We start from the raw sequence: 18,835 nt of genomic DNA, 5'->3' as shown, positions 1-18,835 counted from the left end.
AGTGGACCGGCCCTCCCGTCGGGGGCGGGCCGGGCGGGGCGCGCGTCCTTCCCGGTAAGCTCTGTCGCTCGCGTGCTCAGCCCCGGTCGCCCCTTTCGCTTGGACGCACTTCCCCGTTGGTGCAAGGACGGGGTGAGAGAAGGTGCGCCCAAACCTTTCCAGCTTTGCAGTTTTCCGGGAGGGGGATTCCAGGGAGCCCGCGGCTTTGGAGGGCGCCTTGGGCTGTGGCTTGAGGCGCCCTCCCTTGCCCAGTTCGGGCGCTGCGGAGCGCTCCGGAAGGAGAAAATGGGGTCAGGAGAGGCCCCCGCGATGGGAACGTTGGATTGATTTTCTTCGAGGTGTTCTCTTTTCAAACATCTCGTCCCTTTCTCGCCACTCCCTGCTGCTTACTTTTTTGGCTTGGATTTTCCCGATCTTCAGGGTTTGGGGGTGCAGGCCAAGGGTGGGCAAGAGATAGGCTGCAGGTGGCAGCCGGCGTTGTTGGAGGGAGGTCGGGCGGAGCAAATAGGTGAGGTGGTGGGGGAGTGCAAGATTGGCGGGAGCGGGACAGCCTCAGTTATCTAGTCAGAGCTAAAGCATGGGCCCGAGGGGCCTCCAGACCGCTGCCTGGGGAGGTCAGCGTCACAGTCGCGGAAAGATGGGGGCGGGGGAGGGGCGGACAGGTAATTGAAATGGGCACCTGCCCTTTTGCACGTTTAGCGAACTGACTGTGGTTCCCCCCGAGTTTGGGTGGGCTGATGCTAGGGCGCGTTTTCAGAAGGAAGGGAAATTTGGGCCCGTTTACTTGTAAATTGCATCCCTTGATAAAAGGCTTTCAGTAAGTGCTTAGTCAGAGAAAAGTCATACATTTATCTAAAATCAAGGTTGAAAATTTTAAGTAGTTGAAAAACAGCTGCTGAAATAGTTTAATTTGGGGTTCTAGGGAAAGTCACCTCAAATTGAGTGTTTGCTAACTTCTGTCTACCTCGTCTCTGGCTTCCCTGCCCCATTGTGTGTGTGTGTGTGTGTGTGTGTGTGTGTGTGTGTGTGTGTAGGAGCCCTCGGGTGAGAGCTACCCAGCTGTGAGAACCACTGGCCAGGGTGGAGTTGGGGAACTGTTGCAGGGAACAATGGCAGAGAAGATGGGGGGTGGTGGTGGCAGATCTTAACCAATATCTGGGAGGGTTGTGGGAGGAGTGAGATCAGGGCTTATGGATGAGGAGCTGGTGGAAAGGACAGCCCCCTGGAAAACGGGTGAGGTGCAGCACCATCCAGCAGGGTGGTACCCAGAGCCTACACAGGAAGGCCAGCTTCACCCCAGGAATTCTTACGTCAGGGGTCTAGGTGTCCTTCCTGGGCCTGGAGCTTCAGAAAGATACCAGCAAACTAGCTTTCCATGATTTCCTTGTTTACACATATATAGAACAGCGGTTCTCAGACTTTAACTGTCCTAGATATTAAAATAGAAAAGTTTAAAATATTTATTAATTTATTTAAGAAATAATAATTCATTATATGTTAACAAACTATATCTTTTGAAAAATAACAATATTTCTCCCCAAACCTTGGGGGAAGAGTGGCACTGTTTTACATTTTTGCAAACTTCTTTTGCGCCTGTCATAATAGATGATAGTTGGGTCCATTCAGTCTTGCCATATCACATGTCATGGAGCCTCTGGAAAACTCCACTGTACACTCATGAGAGAATGAGAATGCAAAAGGCAGTTATAGCTTAGTATTATTATGAACATAATTTTGAGTAAATGTACCTCCTGAAAGGGTCTCCCTGGACCATACTTTGAGAACCGCTAATTTAGAGTAACTTTTTTTATTATTTAAAAAGAAGTCCATATGCTTTGTGGAAAAACTTTTTAAAAAACTATAAGTAAGAAAATGAAAACTGCCCATCATGTTACAATCCGCTATGTTTGTATTTCAATAATAAAGTGTAGCAACCAACTAGTATTTGAGTGGCTTGGATTCAAGGCGGGTTGAGTAGATGTGAGTGGCCGTCAGGTTTTGAATGGGGACAAGGAAGCTCTAATATCCCACAAAGCTGACGCCGGTTCCTGGTTGCAGGCGGAGCTGACCTGGAAACCTCTCCTTGGCCACTGTCCTTTCTAAGGAACTCACCTTCCAGAGCCTGCCCACACACAACTGGCAGGGGACCCTCTTAGGAGCAGAGAAAATGGCGATCTTCAGGCAGCTGTCCTTGGGTGCAAAGGCTGCCCTGGCTGCTGGCACTGTCTTCGTGTCCATGATTGTGTCCCGCTCCTATCTGGCGGGGAGCCTTGAGCTCAGGGCCTGGCGTTGGCTGTTCCGCCTGCAGCTTGCCCTGTTTGCCAACTCGCTCATGCTCATTGGCTCCCTCTACATCTGGCGTAGTGCAGTCAGCAACCTCAGCCACTCCCCAGTCGCAGAGTCTGCCTGTTTTCAGCTTTGGAAGATGGCTGTTGTAGCATTTCTGGCCCTGGCCCATTCCAGTTTCTTCACCATGCTCTTTTTAGTGGCCGAGGAGCCCTATCTCTTTTCCTTGGCAGCCTACTCCTGCCTTGGGGCATACATCATCATGGTCTTCTTCCTCTGTACCCTCAGTGGCATGGAGCAGGCCTACCAGCTCTTGGCCTGGCACAGTGGTAGGGTCGTGGGCAGCCTTGACAAGACAAGGAAGCTGGCGGTCAGGCCGGCCCTGGCAGTGGCAGTGACCGCTGTGCTCAGCGTGGTTGGGCTCCTGAACGCCGCCCAGCCCCCAGCCGTGAAAACCGTGGCGGTGCCCATTCATCAGCTGCCTCCCTCGATGGACAGGCTCAAGGTCGTGCTCCTCTCAGACATTCACTTGGGCCCCACGGTGGGCAGGACCAAGATGGAGATGTTCGTGAGGATGGTGAATGGGCTGGACCCAGATGTCACTGTGATCGTGGGTGACCTCTGCGATTCAGAAGCCTCTGTCCTCCGCACCGCTGTAGCTCCTCTGGGCCGGCTGCACTCACGCCTCGGCACCTACTTCGTCACGGGGAATCACGAGTACTACACGTCAGACGTCAGCAACTGGTTTGCGCTTCTGGAATCCCTGAACGTCAAGCCCCTTCACAACGAGAACGTGAAGATTTCGGCCACGGGGGCCCAGCACGGGGGTGGTGAGGATGAGGACTGGATCTGCTTGGCTGGGGTAGACGACATCGAAGCAGACATCCTGCACTACTCCGGCCACGGCATGGATCTCGTCAAGGCCCTGGGGGGCTGCAGCCCTGACCACACCACTGTCTTGCTAGCTCACCAGCCACTGGCTGCCAAGAGAGCCCTGCAGGCTCGGCCAGATATCAACCTGATTCTTTCTGGACACACGCATGCTGGGCAAATCTTCCCCTTGAACGTGGCGGCCTATCTCTTGAACCCCTTCTTCGCTGGCCTCTACCAAGTGGCCCAGACTACATTTGTATATGTCAGCCCAGGCACAGCCTACTATGGGATACCCATGAGATTGGGTAGCAGGGCGGAGATTACGGAGCTCATCCTGCAGCGGGCTCCCTGAACCCGGCCCTGCCTCCTATGCCTCTTCAGTGCCCTTGCCCTTCACCGTCCATCCCTCCTTACGGCGGGTTTCCTGCTTTCCCCCTCCAGCCTCTCCTGCCCAGCCCTGCCAATACACGCTTGGTCACAAGCCTGGCTTGAACAGTGATTTGTGCTGGGGCTGCCTGGCAAGTCTAGGCTGGTGGACTCTGCAGAAGGCCAGTTACTTTTTTATACGTATCTGGGAGGCCACTCAAGTCACATATATAAGAACGAGCAACTATTTCCCAGATGATGTGGAGGAAGCTCTCCTTCTCTGCAGAGCTCACAAGGCTGAACTGAAACGTGGGGTTGCTTGAAAGGGATACCTCTAGAAAGCAGAACAGAGAGGAACACTGGAATTTTTAAACCCTCTTTAGGACTTAGGCGGTTTCCAGGATCATTGATCCAGAGCTTTCTGGGGAAGGGGCAGCATTGCTGGGTAATCTGGGAGAACAGGCAAGAGGGAGGCCCCTCTGGCTGCTGGAGAAGAATGTTTCCTTTTCCCTCTTGGTTCTGTCAGAGTCACCTTTATTGAGGGCATCAGCCAAACCCACAGGGACACCGGGCTCAGGCTGTTCCAGGCCTGGAGTGCTGCTATTTTGTTGCCTGTGCTCTTGGGGATCGGGGGCGGGGTGGGGTGGAAAGAAACAGGAGCACAGTGGGGGGCGTTGGTAATAGTACTGCTGCTTAGGAATTCGGAGGGGGTTTGCTTCCCTGGTCTCCTTTCATTCAACACTTGGGTGAGGTAATTAGGGTAGGCTACTTTGGCCTCCTTGAAGGTGAGAAAACTGAGGCAGGGAGAAGCAGGGCGCTGGCAACATGACAGGGTATATAGGAGGCTCTTGGCCAGAAGCCGGGTCTTCCGCCTCCCTGTCCACAGTCCGATGCTTAAGGAGCACTACCCGTGACAAGTGAGTGTAGGACTCAAACACATGCAACTGTGCAAAGAGAATGAACAGGGCTCCAGAACCTGATGGTCTCTCAGGGCCTGGAAGGAGGTTGGCTCCTTTCAGCGTATGATGTCTGTAACGTTGGAAGAAGAGTAGAGAAAGTGGAGCCCTCCCACCCGCCCCAGGTTTGGGTCATGTGTTTTATGAGAAACTGAGGTTCGCTCTCTATCGGGAAGTTGAGGTTGCATGGGGAAGTGGCGGGGCTTTGTGCTCTAGCAGGGCCTCGAGACCTTCCCTCCCCCTGGCCCCTGGCTGTGGAATGCCGGGACTGTCTTCCCTGCTGGGTGACTTCCACGCCAACACCCACCACTCCACCCCTCACCCTGTCCTGACCCCATCAGCGTTGTCCTAGGGCTCTGGCCATAGAACCATAGCACCATGCTGCTGGGCTCTGGACCCTCTGGAGTGACCTTACCCCATTGGGCAAGCCTCTTGTGCCAGAGGCAAGAGACCCTTCAGCCTAGGGTAGCAATCAATAAGCTGTCCTGTTGGAAAAGGCCTCATTGAGAAGCCTGGGGACCTGGGCTCAGCATTGACTTTTTTGTAATTGAGAGTCTTTCTCCAACGGGGAACAAAAACACCACTCTGCCTGGAGAAGCTCACCGTGCTGCTCATGGGTCAGGTAGCGCCGGCAGATGACTTGACCTCACTGAGCCTCGGTTTCCCTCACCCGAAAATGAGGATAATTCTATCTACCTCAAGATTGTTTCATGGGGCTGGTATTAAGACGTGGAGTAAGGTACATGTGGCCCAGTCCCAGAGGAAGCGCTTGGTGGTGGTAATATTTAAACATCACATGGGGCACACTAGGTTGCGGTGCTGGGCACAGGTGCCCAGAGAATTTATGGTGGCAGACCTGGGCGATGCTGCCTGCAGCCAGGTCCAGTGACCTGTTAAAGCAGCAGCTGCTGGGGGTCTGCTTTCCTTGGCTTGTACTACAGTATCCTTGTGTCCCTGGCCAGAGGGAGTTTTCTTCATTTTCCTCCTGTCTTCCTGGTGTATAACAGAATCCTAGGTGATCCCGGAGACCACCTTTCTTGTTTGCAGGCAGTTGAGGTATTGACAGCAAGCTTTCCAGGCAAATTTAAAATCTGTCTTTGAGTTGAGATTTCAGTGGTTTCTTTATTTTGTATCCCCTTGTGCTTCATCGTCCTTGCAGCCAGAAGTAAGTTTGCAGAACAACTTATTCAGAACTGAAGAAAGGAACCCTGGCTTTTCTTTTAATACATTTTGCAGATGGTGGGATTACAGGGAGGTGAAGTGCTTCACCCGGGGCGGCGGCCCAGCTCTCGCACTCCGACTCCTTCCTCCATGGCTCTGGCCACCCCTCACGTGCCTCACGAGGACTGCTCTTCCAAACCCTCTCCGTTCCTTGTGACCGGACCCCATTTTTTGGGTCATTCCAGTTGACTTTCCAGTTCCCATTTGTTTCGATCTCACCAGACTGTTCTCATTGGTGCCATTTGTCGTCCAGCCTGAGGTGCAGCTGGTGGTGGTTGACGTGCCTATCTTTTTGGACCTTTTCCATCAGTGTTCTGAGTGTCATGAAATTAGCTTCCTTACTTTTTCATCTTGCATCTTTGTCTCTTCTTTCTCCTGAAGGCCATCATTTTGCAGTCTTGTGTACCCTTCGTCCTGTTCTGAAGTCCTTGCTTGACTGATTTCTTTCTACTCCCGGCAGTGAGACAGGTCCATCCTATGTGTCTCAGGAATACTGAGCAGCGTCTGCTCATGCATGGTTTATATCCCATGGTGAGGTTGACTTGTTCCCAGCAGAGATTCCTCCGTTCCTGTGCAGATGTGGCCCTGGCAGGCCGCTCTCCACGTCACCCTTTGCACCTGTTCCCTGTTCCTCACTCACTTACCTTCGTTGTTTTGCTTGTTTATGGCTGGGGAAGGTGATGAGGAACATTTCTGAAGCTTGAAAATTCTTTCAATTTCCTTTTAGTTTCTTTTTTTAAAATTTGTTAAACACAAGTTAAAATGAAATGTAATGCTTTTTAAAAATTAACAATAGCATGTGAAATATACTATTGTTATAAAATCTCAATAAACTAATGCTGTGTCATCCTTTCCAAACATCCAGCCATCCTTTTCTCCCCTTATTTTGTTTTAGACTTTCTATTGTGAAAAAGTAAAAATATTCACAAAGTAGAGAGAACAGTATACTGAATCCCCAGGTTTATCATGCAGCTTCAATAATTATGACTGTCTTGCTGTATGTTCTCATGTACCACTGCCCACTACTCTTTTTTCTTTTTTGGCTGGAATATGTTAAACCAAATTGTAGAAAACATAACTTTAGACGCACCTGGGTGGCTCAGTCAGTTGAGCATCCAATTCTCGATTTCAGCTCAGGTCGTGATCTCAGGGTCCTGAGATCGAGCCCCACGTCAGGCTCTACGCTCATGCTTGAGATTCTCTCCCCCTCTCCTTCTGCTCCTCCCCCCCATGTGCACACGTTCTCTCTCTCTCTCTGTCTCTCAAATAAATAAATAAATAAAATCTTTTTTTTAAAAAGCACATCCGTAATGTCATTGTATCCAATAAAGGTAATAGTAATTCTTTAACATTATTTAATACCAAGTTAGGAGGTCTGGGGCTGAAGCTAGGTCTCCTACCTCTCAATAAAAGTGTGTTTTTCCCCTGACTCATGGTTAAGTAGTTGTATCTGAGTACAGGATTGAGTGAAAGTAACTGTGCAGAGAATTCATGTTCCGTTTTTCCTGATTATGTCAATTGTCTTTTTCTTTTTATTGTGATAAAAAACAAACAAACAGGTAGTGTAAAACACCATCTTAATGATTTTTAGGTGTGCAGTTCGATAGTGTTAAGTATATTCACATTGTCATGAACCCCACCCATGAAACAGTAACTCCTCTTTCCCCCTCCCTGCTGGCAACCACCATCTCTGGGTACCTCATATAAGTGGAATCAAACATTACTTGTCTTTTTGTGACTGGCTTATTTCACTTAGCATCACATCTTCAGTGTTCATCCATGTTGCAGTATGACAAGACTTCCTTTTTAAGGCTGAATAATATTCCATTATATATATATATATATCCTACATTTTGTTCCATTCATCCATCAGTGGACATTTGGGGTGTTTCCACCTCTTGTGTACTGTGAATAGTGCTTCTATGAACATGGGTGTGTATATATCTCTTCGAAGTCCTGAATTCTGTTCTTTTGGATACATACCCAGAAATGGGATTGTTGGATCATATGTTAGTTCCATTTTTCCTTTTTTGCAGAACCTCCCTACTATTTTCCATAGCAGTTGCACCATTTTACACACCCATCAGTGCACAAGAGCTCCGTTTCTCTACATTTCCACCAAAACTTGTTCGTTCGTTCGTTCTTTCTTTCTTTCTTTCTTTCTTTGCTAATGTTGTGAGGTGATAATGTGGTTTTGATTTGCATTTCTCTGATGATTAGTGATGTTGAGCATCTTTTCCTATGCTTATTAGCTATTAGCCTATCATCTTTGGAGAAATGTCCATTCAGGTCTTTTGCCTATTTAAAAATCAGGTTATTTGATTTTTGTTGTTACCGAGTTATAGGAGGTCTTTATATATTCTGGATATTAACCCCTTAGCAGGTATATGATTTGCAAATATTTTCTCCCATTCCAAAATTGACTTTTCACTCTGTTGATTGTGTCCCTTCATGCACAAAAGTTTTTAAGTTTGATGTCTTATTTGTCTATTTTCATTTTTGTTGCCTGTGCTTTGGTGTCATATCCAAAAAATAATTACCAAATCCAATGTTAAAGCTTTTCCCCTTTGTTTCCTTCTAGGAGCTTTATAGTTTGGGGTCTTATGTGTAGGTCTTTGATCCATTTTGAGTTAATTTTTGTATATGGTGTAAGGTAAGGGTCCACCTTCATTCCTTTGCATGTGGATATCCCATTTCCCCAGCATCATTTCTTGAGGAGACTGTCCATTCCCTGTTGAGTTGTCTGAGGGTCCTTGTTGAAAACCATTTGAGCATATGTGTGAGGGTTTATCTCTGGCCTCTCCACTCTATTCCATTGATCTATTTCTCTGTTTTTGTTTTTAAAGATTTTATTTATTTGAGAGAGAGAGAAAGAGCATACGTGGGGTGGGGGAGGGGCAGAGGGAGAGGGAGAAGCAGACTCCTTGCTGAGCAAGGAGCCCAACATGGGGCTCAATCCCAGGACTCAAGATCATGACCTGAGCCAAACGCAGACACTTAACTGACTGAATCATCTAGGCGCCCCTGTTTGTCTGTTTTTATGCCAGTATTGCACCATATTGATTACTGTAGCTTTGTAATATTTTTTGGAATCAGGAAGTGTGAGTCTTCCAACTTTATTATTTTTCAAAATTGTTTTGGCTACTTGAGGTTCCTTGAAATTCCATATGAATTTTTCTATTTCTGCAAAAAAATGCAGTGGACTTTTGCTAGAGATTGCATTGAATCTATAGATCCCATTGGTTAGAATGGACATCTTAATACTCAGTCTTCTGTGAACACAGGATATCTTTCCATTTATTTATTTTTTTCAGCAGTGTTTTGTAGTTTTCAGTGTATGAGTCTCACCTCCTTGGTTAGGTTTATTAAGTATTTTATTCTTTTTGATGCCATTGTAAATGGAACTGTTTTCTTAATTTCCTTTTCAGATTGTTTATTGTCACTGTATAGAAATGCAGCTGATTTTTATATGTTGATTTTGTATTCTGCAATTTTACTGAATTTGTTTATTAGTCATGACAATTTTGTGGGGGGGGGGGTACATGGAATCTTTTCTTTCTTTTTCTTGCCTTGTTGCTCTGGCTAAGACTTCCAATACTCTGTTGAATAGAAGTGGTAAGAGCAAGCATTCTTGCCTTGTTTCTGATCATAGAGGAAAAGCTTGTGGTCTTTCTTCATTGAGTATGATGTTAACTGTGGACTCTCATATATGGCCTTTATTACGTTGAAGTGATTTCCTTCTATTCCTAGTTTGTTGAGTATTTTGTTGTTGAAATGGTGTCGAATCTTGCCAAATCTGTTTCTGCCTCAATTAAGATGATCATGTGGTTTTTGTCCCTTATTCTGTTAATCTGGTGTATTACATTGATTGATTTTCATATGTTGAACCATCATTGCTTTACAGGAATAAATCTCGCTTGGTCATGGTGTACAGTCCCTTTAATATGTTGTTAAATTCAATTTGCTCGTACTTGTTGATGATATTTGCATCAATATTCATCAGAAATATTGGTCTATAGTTTTCTTGTTGTGTCTTGCCTTGAGTAGGTATTAAGGTAATGTTAGCCTCATAGAATGAGTTTAGAAGCCTTTCTCTGATTTTTTGGAAAAGTTTCAAGAAAATTGGTGTTAATTCTTCTTTAAATGTTTGGTAGAATTCTCTAATGAAGCCATCTGGCCCTGGGTTTTCTTTGTGATTTTCAGCTACTGATTCAATTTTCTTTCTAGTTATTGGTCTCCTCAGATTTTGTTTCTTCATGATTCAGTCTTGGTAGGTTGTATGTTTCTAGGAATATTTTCTTTTTTTTTTTTAAGCTTTTTTTATTTATTCGACAGAGAAAGACAGCCAGCGAGAGAGGGAACACAAGCAGGGGGAGTGGGAGAGGAAGAAGCAGGCTCATAGCGGAAGAGCCCGATGCGGGACTCGATCCCGTAATGCCGGGATCACGCCCTGAGCCGAAGGCAGACGATTAACTGCTGTGCCACCCAGGCGCCCCTCTAGGAATATTTTCATTTGTTCTAGATTACCCAGTTTGTTGGCATACAGTTGTTCATAGTAGTATCTTATAATCTTGTCTATTTCTGTGGCATCAGTCGTATTATCTCCTCTTTCATTTCTGATTTGAGTTATTTGAGTCTTCTTTCATAGTTCATCTAGCTAAAGATTTGTCAATTTTGTTGATCTTTTTAAAAACAATTCTCAGTTTCATTGATTTTTTTTTTCCTGTTGTTTTTTTGTTCTGTCTTTCATTTATCTCTGCTCTGATTTTTATTATTTCCTTCTTTCTGCTAGCTTTGGGTTTAGTTTGTTCTTTGGTTTCTTGAGGAATTATGTCTCTTTATAGTCCTTTTGTTTGAATCAGAATCTAAAAACAAGACCCATATACTGTATATGATATATTTCTTAAATCTCTCTAAGTCTATAAAACATCCTCCCCTCTTTATGTCATTTATTTGTTCAAGTTATCTGAATATTATATCTTGGTATTTCCTACATTTTGGAATTGTGGTGGTTAACGTGTTGTACTGTCCCTCATATTGTCTGTGAACTGGTAGAGCTAGAGATCTATAAAAGGTACAGCTAGAGGCTGGATAGATTCAGGTTCAACTGTTTTTCTTTTTTGGGCAGGAAGACTTCATTGATTTCAATGATGATAAGACTGACTTACGGGTCCAGTGTCAAATATTATCATTTCTTCTGTGTTTACTAACTGTGGTTCTTCTACAAAGAACTCTCCTCATCAGGGGCGCCTGGGTGGCACAGGCGTTAAGCGTCTGCCTTCGGCTCAGGGCGTGATCCCAGTGTTCTGGGATCGAGCCCCACATCAGGCTCTTCCGCTGGGAGCCTGCTTCTTCCTCTCCCACTCCCCCTGCTGTGTTCCCTCTCTCGCTGGCTGTCTCTCTTTGTCAAATAAATAAATAAAATCTTTAAAAAAAAAAAAAAGAAGAAGAACTCTCCTCATCAATTGGTTACTCTGAAAAGGACTATAACAAAGGCAAGACAACTGTCAGAATAAAGAGTTGTGCCCCCAGCAAACTCCAAGGATGTCCAATAAGCTCTTCTTTGGGGTAGGAGGGAATATCATGAATTTGGCTCTTTTCATGTGTCTGATGTGTTTCAGTCCACTGAAGTGATAAATCTTTTTTTTTTTTTAAGATTTATTTATTTATTTGAGAGAGAGGGAACAGAGGGAGATTTAGAGGGAGAAGCAGACACCCTGCTGAGCAGAGCCCAAAGCCGGGCTTGATCCCAGGACCCTGAGATCATGACCTGAGCTGAAGGCAGACAGTTAACTGACTGAGCCACCTAGGCACCCCTGAGTGATAAATCTTTTGATGCTCAGAATCTCCCACCTTTGGCCGGTTGGAGCCAAATTGCTTCTTTATCATTTTGTTGTGACCACAATGGTTTTTGATAGTTTTAGGCTTATTTTGTACATATTCTGCCCTAGACTTGGACTAAGTAATTTCTTGAAGGAGCTCTGGTTCCTTTTCGTGGGGAATGTTTAGAGACCATAATTTAAGTGCTAGAGGAGCTAAGTGTTACTAGCTAGTGTCATTTCTAAGCTGTTTCAGTGGCTATTGCTAGGAAATACATATTTTTTTAGAAAGAAAAAAAATTGTTAGTTATATTAGTATTTCCAGTTGAAATAGCAGATTATGAGCTTTTTAAAAAAATAAACTTTATTTTTTAGAGCAGTTTTAGTTTCGTAGCAAAGTTGAATGGAAGGTACAGAGATTTCTCACAGAACCCTGATTATAGGGTTTTTACTTAATTTTCTCTGATTTTATGTTTGTTTCTGTTTTACACTGAAATTTTTGGTTCCTAACAACTAATGCAATTACTTATTTACTTTATCCTACTTACATATATTATGGATTCAAAATAGCAATAAAATATTATTACTAGGATGAAATCTACTGGATGCAGTTTTGTTTGTTCATTTGTTTTACCTGAATGCAGTTTAAGATATATTTTTATCCTTAGGCTAGATACCGTCAAAATACTATTTCAAATTCACTTGAAATGATTCTTTCCTGTGTGGAAAGAAAGTTAGGTCTGATTTTAACTTTTGAGAATTGTTTTATAATTTTAAAACTTATTTTTATTTTTTTTAGACTATGTACTTTCCTTTTCTCTGAGCTGAGGAGGCAGAATTAAATCTGTAACTGCCTGTGAATCCTGGAGGATTGGGAGCTGGTCCCAAGCTGTGTTCATTTCTCCTCCATTCTGCCATTTTCCTTTCTCTTCATTGTAATGTGTGCTCCGTTGTAATTTATACTCTTCAGCCACTGTCTTTTGGAATGCTGGACAAAAATCATTCTGGAACAAGACAGGCATAAATAAATAACAACACTGATAAAAATAGAATGCATGAGCCATAGCAGGTCATCCACAACTTCCCCCAGAGCCATATCGATTGTCACCATTCCCCGTGGCTGTTTTGCTTCTTCAGCTTGTCTGATGTCTGGTGCTTCCGTGACACTGGATGTTTGAAAGGCTCCTAACTCTGACACAATCAAAGTGTGTTGTATAGTCATCTGAAATACCCCTCTGTCTTCCTCTTCTGTGAGCTGAGGGATCTGGGAAACTCAGGTGTATAAACACCTTTCCATCCCTATCTTCTCCACTCCCGGTAATCCCTTGTCCCTCAGCCCTAGGGCACGAGCAGCCTGGGAGGGTTGGGTCTCTGCCACTCTGGAACTGAGCAGCTCATGGTCAGGAATTCTCCAGGCTCTTGCGCCTCCGGGGTGAGCGAAAGGGCATACAGGGTGCCGGGGATGCGGATCCTTTGAGTAGGTGCTTTACCAGAGACACACTGAAGGGCTTGAAGATGTAGTGTCTTCATATGGTCAACATAACCCCTAACTTGTGATGCCCCTGAGCTCCTTTTATTTCTTTGTTCTAGAAGAGGATGTGCGTAAAGTAATGTTAATATAATGATTTTTAGTCCTGCGTATTAGGAAACCTGGGGAATGTTCACCTTACCTGGTGACATAAATATTGGTATTATGTTTCGTTTTCTTAAAGAAACGCTTATTTACCACTGAAATAATTTAAACGAAAGAAAGGACTTTAAAAATGTTACATAGGACAGTATTAGGTCTCTGCTGTGTAATTGGTTCAAGGGTATTTTGTTTGTACTGCTGTCTTTTTTCTCCAATATTATTTGCGTTATGTACCCAGGGGTCTTGGGAAGGTGTGTGCTTTGCCTTGCTTGCAATTGCTTTTTCTTTTATAAGTTTCTGTGACCTCACGCATTGTAAACACTGATGCTACCACACTCCTGCACATGTGAAATAAAACTGTGGCTCTTCAGTATTCCGTTCCCGTGCCAATTAATTTAGAAGGGGTGGAAGCTGCCCACCGGTCAAATTTTAAGTTGTTTGTATTTTGGGGGAATATGCTCTGAAAGCAGGTTCCCTCTTCCCTTCTCCCCCGACATTTCTCAATTACCTTACTTCTTCTTCTTATTATTATTATTATTATAATTCTTCATTATGTTATGTTGGTCACCATACAGTACATCAATTACCTTACCTCTGACAGAGGTCCCACAGCTCAGAGATACTAAGGAGGCTGGCCCTTTTAGGCGGGATCCTCTCAGGTCCTTCAGTGTGGGGAGGGGTCACATTGGAGACCCGAGGCGGATTTTCCCTATTGACCTTGGCTGTGACAGTCACCATTTGGAAGCTGTCTCTTAGGTCATGCTGCTTCCGTGGCCGTCCCTGTCACTCCACTCTGTGCTGCTTTTCCAAGCCTCAGTTTCAGAGACTTGTCATTGCTCCCTAGGTCCAAGAAACATGATGTTGTTTATCAGACCAGTGTGACAGCCCATGGGATGTGCTGATGACCAGGGTCTCTCATGGGAGAGAGTGAGGCAGTTAGGGGGGCCCTGGGACAAGAGAGAGAATGTGTACTGCTATCCTGCCCACTTACAGACAAACTGCTTTTGATCCTTTCTGCTGATGGTTTTGAAAAGAGTAGAACATTAGCCACAGACCAAACGTCAGGGGCTGCATTGACTGCTCCGGTTATAATACTGCACCCACACGGCAGGTGCCGCTTGGGTTTCCCCTTGGCTCAGTTAGTAGCCCACCATCATCCACCATGATCTGTCTGCTTTTTGCAGGGGCGCACATGTGATAGGAATAGGGATATGATGAGAATGTTTTGTGAGTCTTTGTGGAACGGATATGAGGATCTGCCGTTCTGGGAGGAATTGTGGGCTTGCTTCAGATTTATCTTGGGTCGAGGTGGGGAGTGGGCACTTCCCCGATTTCCACTTGGCTCTTCCCTCCATAATGCCTCTGACTGACGGTGTGGGTTCTGGGGGCTAAGTAAAACCATCCCAGTTTGTAGTCAGGACCAGGGAAATCACCATAGGACAGGCCCTCTGACTTGTTGGACCCACGTAGAAAGACCTGGGCTGTGGCTCCCTTTCTCCCCAGTCTCCTAAAGAGCAGTGAATGCCATCACATTTCAGAATACCCTGGTATGTCAGCTCAGGTGTATCCAACCAACCCCAGAGGGTCTGGGGGGCCATTTTCCTGAGGATGCAGGTGCCCGAGTCCTATTGGGAAAGGATTAGGGGACTATTCATTGTGTGTACTGGAGTGGCATCACAGGGTTCTTCCTCAAGGGATCTGTCTAACCCTCTCTTCAGTCAATTGGCTGTTTGTTGGAGAGGCTGCCCCAGAGCTGGGAACTGGAGGAAGGAATCAGAATTTTCCATTGCAGTGGCTGACATCAGCCTGTTGCTCATGAGTTCTTGATTTTTTTTTCCTTGTTAGACACGTCAGGCAGCACCCCTGCTGGTTACCCAATCATCCCACCCACTGGAAATGCTGTGGTTTATGAGGCTTTGCCTGAGATCGCCACTGGTCGACACACCCTGGTTGCACTCTGGCCTAGCTGGTCGTTGTGGTGGTTATGTGGTCCCTCTCTGGTTATGCCAGAGTCTCGTCATTCTTAGTGCCACAGCAGCATTTTCTGTCATCCCTCACTTACAGAGGACAGCCTCACTGGGCTTCTGGAGGTTGCCGGGGCCCTCCTCAGTAGTGCATTCCTTCCTGAAGGGAGTGTTCTCTGGCCTGTCCTGGGGATATAGTCGGGTGGTGGGTTGTCTGGTCACCATTTTTACATTCCCATCTCTTTGAGACATCTCACACATCCCTCGGGATGCCAAGCTCATCCCGGCATCTCCACCTCGTTCCCCATAGGCCAGCATCATGCCCAGGTTCCAGGGAAATGGGTTCCAACAGCATTGGAACTGGGTTAAGATACCTTTATCAAGGTGGTAACTCACAGGTCATGGGAAAGTGCACTGTGTCCGTAAACTTCCCTCTAGCCGGCCTTACATTCTGCCCCTCAAGGTCCTCTCCCAGTGTACCCACATGGTTAACTCCTGAGCCTTACCCTTCTGGCTGGAGACATAGTCTCTTTAAATATGGCCACAGAAACTTCCGGCATCACAGAATGCCTGGAGTGGATGTTGATCCCATCAGGCAATCTTTCTTCAAAGCTTCCAAATCTGTTAATAAAAATCAGCCAACTTCACAATCCTTGTAATTACCAGTACCTACCACCACCCACCCCATTCCAGGGGTAGAGCTAATGTCGATGCCAACTCCTCCACTTCCACCTGTACCTCCTCTTGGTCCTGACTACAAACTGGGATGGTTTTACTTAACAGCCCCCAGAACGCACACCGTCAGTCAGAGGCATTATGGAGGGAAGAGCCAAGTGGAAATCGTGGAAGTGCCCACTCCCCACCTCGACCCAAGTCCAGCACAGATGAGGACCTTAGAATTGCATAATGTGGGGTATCACCACCCACTTTAACACCACGGTAGGGTTCTTGTTGCTGTTTGATGGAAATGAGAAATCCAGGTATAGCTTCACAGCCTGAGGGTCTGCTGTGTAGGCCGATCCTGGTACCCACTGTCTTAATTTGGGTTCTTTTAGAAGCAAAACGTGAAACAAGGGCTTGAGTGCGGGTGATCTGAGAAGTGATCCAAGAATGCAGGCACAAGGCACAGGTGGCAAGAAGCAGAAGTCTGTATGTGGATGTATCATGGTTCTCGCTGTGGGCAGTAGGGCCAGGATTCTGCCAGGATCTCCTGCAAGGTACACAGAACATCTCCAGCATTGTCTGCCTAAAAGATGCAGCTGTTCACCCCCGTTGGTTGAGGGTTTGCCCGAGGGGCATGGGCACCCCAGCACTCCTGGATCCTGGGGCGAGCAGGTTCCTTTGGTGGGGCAGGTAGGCACAAATTCCCAGGGTGTGGGTCTGAGCTGAGACACTGTCAGAACAGAGCATACTGAGCTCACACGACTGTCCATAAGGGCTGCAGCTGACATAGGTACGCTTTAAAAAACACTTCTCAACCTTCTCTTTTTACTCTTTATGTATCAAAGATCTTTCTGCAAGGTCAAGAGCATCTCATTAGTCTCAGGAGCTACATAATACTTTATGGTGTGTATGTGCATATGCATACATTCATGTACAATGCCCTTACCATAGAAACCATAATTTATTTCATCAGTCCACTTTTTAAAAAATATTTATTTATTTATAGACAGTGCACTTGTGTGCCTGTGCATGCATAAGCAGGGGGAGGGGCGGGGGGAGACGGAGAGAATCTTAAGCAGACTCCCCGCTGAGCATGGAGCCTGGTGCAGGGCTCGATCTCATGATCCTGAGATCATGGCCTGAGCCGAAATCAGGAGTCCGTCGCTCAACCCACTGTGCCAAACAGGCACCCCTCATCAGTCCACTTTTTTTTTTTTAAGATTTTATTTTATTTATTTGACAGAGAGAGAGGCAGCGAGAGAGGGAACACAACAGGGGGAGTGGGAGAGGGAGAGGCAGGCTTCCGGCCGAGCTGGGAGCTGGATGCGGGACCCTGGGATCATGACCTGAGCCGAAGGCAGATGCTGAACAACTAAGCCACCCAGACACCCCCATCAGTTTAAGTCTGTACAGCATGATGTTGTGATTTACATATATTGTGAAATGATCACCACAGTATGTTCAGCTAGTGTCAGTCTTCTCATATAGATACAATGGAAAGCAAAGAAAAAAAGAAGAAAAGGAAAAAAGTTTTTTCCTTGCGATAAGGACTTGTAGGATTTACCCTCCTTTTTTTTTTTTAAGATTTTATTTATTTATGAGGGGTTCCTAGGTGGCTCAGTCACTTAAGCGGCTGCCTTCAGCTCAGGTGATGATCTCAGGGTCCTGGGATTGAGCTCTGCACCAGGCTCCCTTCTCATCGAGGAGTCTGCTTCTTCCTCTCCCCCTGCTCATGTGCATGCTCTCTCGCTCTCTCAAATAAATAAAATCTTAAAAAAAAGATTTTATTTATTTATGAGAGAGGGCAAGGAGCAGAGGGAGAGGGACAAGCAGACCCCATGCCAAGTGCCAAGCCTTACAGGGCTCAATCCCAGAACCCTGAGATCACAACCTGAGCGAAACCAAGAGTTGGACACTCAACTGACTGAGCCACCCAGGTGCCCCAAGGATTTATCCTCTTCACAACTTTCTTATGCATCACACAGCAGTGTTAACTGTGGTTAACCATGTTGTACATTTCATCTCTAGTGCTTATTTATCTTTTAGCTGGAAGTTTGTACCTTTTGAATACCTTTCTTCAATCCCCCCTTCTTTATTTGTGTCAACATTTTATTAGGAAACATGTTCACACATAGAGTTGAAAGAATTTTATACTCACCATCCAGATTCTACCATTAACATATTACTATCGATCTATGCCTCCATCCACCCATCAATCCATCTTATTTTTTGGATGTGTTCCAAAGTAAGTGGCAGGCATCGGTGTACTTTCCCCTCCAAGCATGTCCTCTATCATTAATTAGAGGTGAAAATTTCTTTGTAGCTCTGTTTCCCCATAAGGTAAACTTTACATACAATGCAATATACAAATCTCAAGGGCACCCTTTGATGAGTATTGAGAAATGCACACACCTGTATAATCTGAAACCCGTATTCAGCTAGATTACCATTACCATTAGAAGAAGGCTCCCTCATGTTTCTTACCAAGCAATATGTGCCTTGCCCCCCCCCCAAGGCAACAACTACTCTGATTTTTTTCGCACCATAGATCAGATTGCCTGTTCTAGAGCCCCCATATAAAGGGGCTCATACAGTATGAACCTTTTGCATAGGGCTTCTTTCACTCAGCATGACAATTTTGATGCTTATCCATATCATTGGCAGCACCAATGGTTCTGTTTTATTGCTGAGAAGTATTCTATCGTATGACCACACCAAACTTTGCACATCGTTTCTCCTGTTGATGGACATTTGCTTCCAGTTTTAGACAATTATGAATGAAGCTACGGTGAACATTTCTTACAAGTCTTTTCATGAACGTATGGTTTTGTTTTTCTTACAACCAAGAAAAAGGCTTTATTTTGAGGTACAACTTGGTTTAAACAGTGTTGCAATTAAAACAAATACACGAATGAACAAAGAGAGAATACCATGTGTCTATATCCAGCTTCAACAGTGATCAGCTTTGCTGTGTGCCTCTGCTCTTTTGTTTGCTTTTTCTTTTTCATCTGTAGTAACCTCAGAAGTTGTGTCATTCCACTCATAAAAACGTCTGTC

The 18,835-nt window shown here is 45.5% G+C and overlaps 2 protein-coding genes across 3 annotated transcripts in view; both read left to right on the top strand.

The window, feature by feature from the left end:
* GLB1 (galactosidase beta 1) overlaps positions 1 to 18,835 on the top strand; it is an 82,830-nt gene that overhangs the window by 335 nt on the left and 63,660 nt on the right. Inside the window, exon 1 of one of the 2 annotated variants that reach the window (XM_026496682.4) lies at positions 53 to 142. The exons of the other annotated variant lie outside the window; for it this stretch is intronic. The gene's annotated coding sequence lies outside the window, so the exon portion shown is untranslated. Of the gene's footprint in view, positions 1 to 52; positions 143 to 18,835 lie in introns of those variants that run through there. 2 annotated transcript variants of the gene reach the window in all.
* Positions 53 to 13,524, top strand: TMPPE (transmembrane protein with metallophosphoesterase domain). The gene is made up of 2 exons (XM_026496683.4): positions 53 to 142; positions 2,059 to 13,524. The coding sequence occupies exon 2, from the start codon at positions 2,168 to 2,170 to the stop codon at positions 3,509 to 3,511; it is 1,344 nt and encodes a 447-aa protein (XP_026352468.1). The 5' UTR covers positions 53 to 142; positions 2,059 to 2,167; the 3' UTR covers positions 3,512 to 13,524.

This window comes from Ursus arctos, unplaced genomic scaffold (assembly GCF_023065955.2).
Source record: "Ursus arctos isolate Adak ecotype North America unplaced genomic scaffold, UrsArc2.0 scaffold_20, whole genome shotgun sequence".
NCBI lineage: Eukaryota > Metazoa > Chordata > Mammalia > Carnivora > Ursidae > Ursus > Ursus arctos.
The sequence above is the reverse complement of the archived record's forward strand: the minus strand, read 5'-3'. Positions and strand labels throughout refer to the sequence as shown.

Bases quoted from the DNA above. Each gene is read 5' to 3' on its own strand.
- TMPPE (XM_026496683.4), top strand. From the start codon at position 2,168: ATGGCGATCTTCAGGCAGCTGTCCTTGGGTGCAAAGGCTGCCCTGGCT.